Here is an 8,094-nt window from a genome sequence, read left to right on the forward strand (position 1 = left end):
GTATGAACCAGATTCCGGTCAAAGAATCAAGAGTGAAGGAAGACATTGAGGCTTTGTTTGGCAATCCTATTTATTCCTGTTGCCACTATTGAACATGTGGGTTTGTTCTACGAAGGAACAAGATAAATAATAACAATTACAAATTATCAATAACCATCGCTAACATTGTTAGCAAAGCCAATAGCGCTTATAATGCAAATATGCACAGTACAAATGTATAACCTACATCTCCACCTGAACCCTAATACAATGAACACCACATATAATAATATTTAGGGTAATATATTATCACAAGTAGTAATGTGCAAACCCGTTTGTAGCAGCTACATGTAGCGTTAGCTTAGAAACATCGCGGCAATCACGTCCGCAAATAACCGCTAAAGCGGAACAATACAAACAATGTAAACATTCGAAACAGCAATAGCAGACATAATACTGATTTCAACATTGTGCAAATAAATGAATACATCACGGAAAAGGAGCAGCAACATGAACAAAGGATGAAACCTTTACTGATAGGTTACACTAATACTGGTCCGTCTGGGAAACACTAAAAACACTTTAGTTCCTAAGGCAGGCTTTCTGACATAAACACATATCGTAATGGTAACGTAAGCAACGTTTAAAAACATAAAAACAGACTCGCCGTGAACGGTTAAACTATGTAACGTTAGCCTACAAAACAAACTATGTGCCGCCTGCACCAAAGCTGCGCAGAGCCGTTTTCCTTGAGTCCTGTAATTGGTTGAATGGTAAGCTTGAATCTGATTGGCTAAAGAGTACGACAACCCAAGTGGAAGGGGTTGCGTCGCCAGGAGAGTCTCAAAACACACACACACACGTCCAAGGCGATTCACACGTGTGTGACGATTCGCACATTCGTAAAACAAGACAAACGCGAACATTTTAACTTTTCGAAAGTTATGTGCGCAGTTGTATGTTTGCGAAACGTAATTTGTGAGAAAATAGTTTAGTTTTACGCACGTGAATTGCTTTTCGTAAATGTAAATATATACTATGTGCACGTAAATTAGGTTTTATGCACGCGAAACTGTTTACGCATGTGTGTATCTTGTTTTACGCATGAATAATTAATGAGACTAAAATCGCTCCATAGTTTTTGGGCACACGTCAGCATGAGGTCAGAGCAAGGCGGACGTAACTCGGACACTTTTCTAACCGGCATGCATCTCACGGTGATCACCGGTGATCGGTTCTGCGCAGATTTTGTTCATCTCAAACAAGCCTTTTCTCGTGCGCACGCATTACAATTTCCGGCCTAAGTGGACCTTGTTTCCTGGCCTCTTTTTTGGGTAAACGAAGGGGAGAGAAAGCATTGGATGTGCACGAATTTATCGATGTCTATGAACGAAGATCCAAAACACATCTGCGACAGTAGCACCTAACAGCTTTACCTACTTCGGAAACTGTAATGCGTGAGCACGAGAGAGTCTTCTGCTTTTGTTTTCGCCTTCTGTTTTTTCTTCCGCCAATGTCCCTTCCACGGCTCCGTAAGATTTTCTTTGAAACCCTAAAAACTCTGTAATTTATTTCATAACTTTTTGTAAACTCCCTCTAGTGTTTGTTTATGTATATGATATTTGATTCTATATTACTGTCAATAGAAAAACTGTTGAGTTGTACAGCATGTCCAAAACACAAACCATAGACTGAAAAAGCCCGATTAACATCCTGCGGAGTACCAGAGCAACCCTGCAGTGATGATTTACACCAGCTGTGCGACGCCCTAAAGTCTGCTCACCCTACAAAATAAAGTCTCAGCTGGACTTTAACAATGATGATTTTACCACATAAGAACCACATTTAACTACAACAAATGTACTTTTGCTTTACCACAATAAGCAAAAACAATCTCTTAGCCTACTATGATAAAAGCATTGTTAACTAGCAGTAAACATGTAAATTAAACAATAAATAACACCCCTTTAGAACAGCTATACATTTATTCATAATTTATTGTGATTTGTTTTTTGCAATATAATTTTACTGAACACCAGACAATTTAAAACACTTGCTCTGTTACAGCATTTGACTTTCTGTTCCTAAAGAGCGACATCATGTGTTTTTACTCTCATGCAGCAGTCATGCATCACTGTCAATAAATCATTCATCAAAGAGAAACACATCATCATCATCATCATCATCATATACGTGTCAGTCCTCACTGACAGCATCTATGGGAATATTTTTCATTTACTACATCACATTTATGAAAACAAGTGATTATTTTGATGAAATGCACTAAAAGGATCTTGAATAAATATAAATGTTTTACATAAAGGATAGTGTACGGTTGTTATGTCAGAATAATCCCTTCAGTGTGATCAGGATGTGAAGCGGAGGGTCTTGCGTCTCACTGAAGGGGTTTATTTCATGATAACAGCATCTGCTTGAACATTATTCCTCTTATTACACGACTACTGGACACATGAGATCAAACTGGACATGAAATGTGAATTTGAAATATTTTATTAGCTCATTTTCACCGAACGCAGAATTTCTGTGAGGAAAAGACGTTTACTTTCAGTTTTAAGGTACGAAACGACGTTGAAATGTCATGAACGGGCAATTCGGTTTAGTTATTTGTAAATATAATGTCATACATATATGTTATTAAAGGACATATTTATCATTCATTTGACAGAATAAACGGTCCAAATGATTTGCTGCATCCGGGTCACCGTGTGTTATTAGTTTTGAGAGGTTGTTATCTGGGAATAATGAACCTGCAAATGTCAAGACTGGCCAATCAGAATCAAGCGTTCCAACCAGCCGTGTTATAAATAGAAAAAAAAGAAAGAATCACATAATTTTTTTTGGATAAACACCACTGACGTGACAGATCACAGTCTACGATCATATGAAGTTGCTCATGTTTCTGTGATTGCTTTTGATGGTGTTGATGAAGTGCAGAAGAGTGATGTCATAGATCACCTGATGTCCGTTATTCCAGGTGAAGAGCGCTCTCATGCGGGGGTTATAATCCAGCATGGAGATGTGTGAGTATTGGTTGTGAAACGGGATGTCGGTGTACTCGTATGATGATGTGCTGGTGTGGTAACTGAAGTGAACTTTAGCACCAGCCAGGTGTGAGTTGGTCAGGTAGAGAGTTTGACAGATGAGGAAAGATTCTCCGGCGCTTCGTTTGGGAAAGCCCGTGTCCCACGACTCCATCACCTGCAGCGTGTTGGGATCCAGACGGCTGAGCGCCACGTTCCCTCCGGTAGGAAGAGTTGTGTAGACCGCCCACAGTCCCGCTTCATCTGCCATCAGATCGATGTCTGAAGAGCCGCCCCATGAGTACGGGAATGTGTTGTTGAATCCGGCCTGATCCAGATCACGCTGAACGAGAATGTGTCCGGAGCTCAGCTGATAGCGGATCACTGTGTTGCTGTTGTGTTTGTTATAGTACAGAGAGCCGTTATACACCACATGACCTGTACCTGAAACACACACACACACAGAGAGTCAGTGTGTCACAACACAACGCGTCAGAAGACACACATGCGCACGTGTGTGGCTCACCGGACCACGGCTGAGGAAGATGATGAAGGATGAAGTTCTGTCCTGCAGCAAAATCACTAAGAGACGGATACTCCACCAGACGCCGGCCTTTAAAATAACCCTCCATCACCCACACCTACACAACACAACACACATCAAACAATACACACAATTTTGTTTTCTTTTGGGTTTGGATTGTTACATACACGGTTGTCCAAGCTGTCAATCAAGCTGTCCATCATCCACGATCCAAAACGTGACCCTGAGGATCTGACAGTGACAGGAGCGCTGATACCTATCAATCTGCCACAACCTGACAACACAACAACACAACAAATGTTTCACTGTAGTGAAGAGTTATACCACACACACACACACGTGCGTTTACCCAGTCGGCTGGAGCAGGTGTGTAGATTGTGTTGAAGTGTTGAGGCTTTGTGTTGGAGTTGATGATAGTATTGTAATGTGAAGTGTTTCTTCAGGATGGACAGAGAGTCGTTGAGTCTGTTCATCTCTTCTCTCAGAGACTCAAACTGACTCACATCTGACCTGAACCGACCCAACACCAACCGCAGCGGCCCAAACTGAGACACACTCCATCTCAACTCCTGCAACACAACACAAACACACAACAACAACAACCCTCACCTCCGTTCTACATTTCATACCAATGTAAACATTTACTACACATCATAAAATTATATACAGCATAAAGTATGTGTTAATGTAAATATTCTCATCGTGGACTAATACACATAACACCAGAAAACCAACTCTTAGGTTTAAATTTGTGACAATTCACATTAGTAAACGGAAATAAAAGTATTTTAGGTAACACATTATTTGAAGGCACCCTTTATGAAGCATTTATAAATGTGTTCATTCATGATTAATAAGTCATTATAAAGAAGTACTAAGTGCATGAATAAAAAGGGGATTCTAATGAAATACCTGGCAAACAGTGAGCAGGTGTAAGGAAAACAATATAACGCCCAACAGTGTCCAGTCTGACGGACTAAATTACAAACAACATCAAGATAATAATCAATCTGCTTTCCAGTCAAATAAATGATCAATTAATACATTTATTACGCATTTATAACATGTAAGTTGTGCATGGCTCACTATTTGGCAGGTATTTCATTAGAATCCCTTTGAAATCCTTTGACAAATCAAAGACCGTTGTAATAAAGATCCATAGAAGGGAAGGTAGGAGGCGGGAACCGGCGCAACATTCGAACAATAAAACTTTAATTAAAGAAACAATAAACACGGAAGTAAAGACCATAAAACGAACACAAACTTAACACAATGTCCGGGCCCGGTCCTCTCTCGTCAACAGTCCTGCCGCTCGTCCTTTTAAGCTCCCGGTCTCCTCTGTGAGAGATTGCACTTATCACTCACGCCACCGGCCCCACATCACGGCTCTCGTCCCGCCTTCCTCACCACAACTGTCTTCATGGAAATAAGGGTCGAGTGTAAATACTCTATGAATGTGTGTGTCGGTGTTACCTGCAGACTCTTAGTTGTCAAGCTTTGTGGATTATTAAGGGCTGTTTTTAATCTGGTCTCCATGGTGACGAGGAGCATCTCTGAGTCTCGTAGTTGATGGAGATCTTGAGAAGTCCGTGAGTTTAATATTTCAATATACTGAGAAACATTCTGCACCTACCACACACACACACACACACATACACATTTTATAAATATAAAAATAAAGTTGAATGAAATGAAAGCGGAGGTGAGATGCTCACGTGTTCAGACATCTGTTGTAGACGGATGTCCCGTGGGTCACCGCTGCAAATGCTCTGAACGGGTGTGAGTATAGAACAAACACACTTCCCTTTAACAGAGCCGTACACCTGCCAACCATCATCCTCACCTGGATACAACACCTGTGAGAGAGAGAGAGAGAGAGAGAGTCTGCTGAATATTGTGTGTATGAAAAATATGTATTTTCAACTCGAGTCAGCTTTATTTATATAGCGCTGTTTACAATTTTCATTGTTACAAAGCAGCTGTACAAGAAAACATTGACTATAAGTAAAACATAAAAGGTTATGGAATTCAAAACACAGGTCAGATAACAGACAGACTATAAATTCCTATATGCAGTGTTAATGAAATAAGACTATAAAATTCTAGCAGACCCCCCGGCCAGGCAAACAGTGAAAATGTTACAGACACAAGACACAGAGATCAACAGATGTAGATACAGGTGGTTTATTAAACAGATACTTGAAACTGGAATGCAGGATGATATAATGCTTGCTTCTGGGAAACAGTGGAGACGATGGAGACGATGGAGACACGATCACTTAGAGAAACAGGTAAGTCATTTGGTAGAGTCCTTGAGGCTTGTGCAATGCAAACGAGATGGGACAGGCCTAACCAGGGGATTCCAGTTCCCCTCTGATAAAAACAGCAGTCTCTGCACAAGCTCGACAGTGCTGCACAACAAGACAAAATAACTAAATGATTAGATTCAAGATTATCATTAATAATCTAATAGCGGCTGAACTTTTGTAGAGTCATCACGTCCTTCATCCAGCTTTATCATCACAGCATTTGTCAGGTCTCTGCCCGCTCCGGTAACCTTGGAACAATGAGACAAGACTGGCTGAGAGTAGAGTACAAATGCATCAGTTGTTATTGGAAGTGTCCCTGGTTCCGGTTGATCTAACTAGTGCAGCCTAAACCTTCAGAATATATATATTATGATAGTGTAGTGTATGCAAGATTAAAAAGATGCGTCTTTAGATTTAAACTGACAGTGTGTCTGCCTCCCGGACATTGCAGGGAAGACTGTTCCAAAGTTTAGGCGCTAGATAAGAAAAGAATCTGCCGCTTGATTTTGACCGGACGCCTGAGAGCGTAGTGCACGTAACGGACTGTAATACGAGAGAAGTTCAGTCAAGTAGTGAGGAGCTAAACCATGTAGGGCTTTATAGGCAATAAGCAAGATTTTAAAGTCATAGCTAAAGTTAAAGTTTCATCAGTGCACATCATTAGAAAGAAAACTGTATTTGCCATCTTTTAACAGAATGTCATTATTTGCTCTATTGTAAAACAACTTTCCTTTTCAGCTGATGTCACCATTTATTTTAGACCCCTCCCCTTCAGTCATACAGAGACCACATAATATAACCCAGAGCCCCGCCTACAGCGTGACCTCACTGAATAATAAATAAAAACTTAAATAAAATAATGGTAAACAAAAGAGAAATTTTATACTGCACATCCACTCTCTCTCTCTCTTTGTCTCTCTTTTTCTCTCTCTCTCTCTCTCTCTCTCTCTCTCTCTCTCTCTCTCTCTCTCTCTCTCTCTCTCTCTCTCTCTCTCTCTCTCTCTCTCTCTCTCTCTCTCTCTCTGTCTCTCTCTCTCTCTCTCTCTCTCTCTGCTGAGCTCTTTAATTAGCCGAGCTCATGTCCATCTGTTCTCATCCGGTTTATCTGAGTTTCCATGCGTGTAGTCGTGCAGCTTCACAGCGGTGTGTGTAACACAAGCACACTCCTACACAGAGTGAGAGAGTGAGAGAGAGAGACAACATCCCACCGTCACACAGTCACACTTTAAGAGTTAGTGCATCAATGAGAAACACACTTCAGCTGTAACATATTGTGACACTTGATATTTATTTTCTGTGTTATGATGTATTAAAGTCCCCATGAAATCAAAATGAAGTTTTTTAGGAATTTGGAATGAGAAGCTTGAGCAATTGTGTGTGTGTGTCTTTTCTATCTACAGTGTTAAAGAAAAAGTGTTGATAACTAAACTCCTTTACAAAACGCTTAGCGTAAAAATTCAGTTTAAAAGAAACACACGACGGCTGAGGACGAGGTTGCCGTGGCGGTGCCAAGGTCTAGCAGATTGTGAGAGGAAGTGCCACACTGTGTGTGTGTGTGTGTGTGGATTCATGATTAAAACACAAAGTTATATTCCACACACACACACACACACACACACACACACACACACACACACACACACACACACACAGTGTGCAGTACAACACATATACTCTACACACAGAAGTTTGTGTACGTACACTGATGATTTTCTGGGATGTTCCTGGTCGAGCGACGTCTTGACGAAGTCCCACCAGTGTCGGAAGTTTGTGTGACATCCAGTTAGTGATCATGATCATAGTGCTCAACACGGCGCCGACCTTCAACAAGGCAACACTCATCTCGATTCACTCCAAACAAAACCTTGAAGAACACAACCTGCATCTGATGAAGACACTGATTCACTGCTGACCAGCACAGTACACACACACACACACACTATAGTAGAGAGAGAGAGAGAGAGAGACACAGAGAGAGAGAGACACACAGAGAGAGAGAGACACAGAGAGAGAGAGAGATAGAGAGAGAGAGAGAGAGAGAGAGAGACAGAGAGACAGACAGAGAGAGAGAGAGAGAGAGAGAGAGAGAGAGAGAGAGAGAGAGAGAGACAGAGAGAGAGAGAGAGAGAGAGAGAGAGAGATTTATTATGTAATAATAAATCGTCACGTCAATCTTCACGTGTGTGTTTGTGAGAAACCACATCATCTTCTCAAATCGGTG

At 41.1% G+C, this 8,094-nt stretch overlaps 1 protein-coding gene across 1 annotated transcript; it reads right to left on the reverse strand.

Annotated features, from left to right (window-relative positions):
- Positions 1-1,948: 1,948 nt before the first annotated feature.
- On the reverse strand, positions 1,949-7,819 carry olfm2b (olfactomedin 2b). The gene is made up of 7 exons (XM_079461761.1): positions 7,575-7,819; positions 5,280-5,420; positions 5,038-5,193; positions 3,914-4,133; positions 3,732-3,838; positions 3,547-3,661; positions 1,949-3,464 (listed from the first exon to the last, which is right to left on the reverse strand). Exons 1-7 carry the CDS (start codon positions 7,713-7,715, stop codon positions 2,878-2,880), a joined length of 1,467 nt encoding a protein of 488 aa, XP_079317887.1. The 5' UTR covers positions 7,716-7,819; the 3' UTR covers positions 1,949-2,877.
- Between the last annotated feature and the right edge of the window lie 275 nt (positions 7,820-8,094).

The sequence above is a fragment of the Barbatula barbatula genome (assembly GCF_947034865.1).
Source record: "Barbatula barbatula genome assembly, chromosome: 8".
Lineage (NCBI taxonomy): Eukaryota > Metazoa > Chordata > Actinopteri > Cypriniformes > Nemacheilidae > Barbatula > Barbatula barbatula.

What these genes read in the sequence shown, in the direction of transcription:
- olfm2b (XM_079461761.1), bottom strand. Translation starts at nt 7,715, where the DNA reads ATGAGTGTTGCCTTGTTGAAGGTCGGCGCCGTGTTGAGCACTATGATC. An exon ending in CATCCCAGAAAATCATCAGT is followed by an intron (nt 5,421 to 7,574) that starts GTACGTACACAA and finishes TCTCTCTCACAG; the next exon opens with GTGTTGTATCCAGGTGAGGA. An exon ending in CACCTGCTCCAGCCGACTGG is followed by an intron (nt 3,839 to 3,913) that starts GTAAACGCACGT and finishes TTGTGTTGTCAG; the next exon opens with GTTGTGGCAGATTGATAGGT.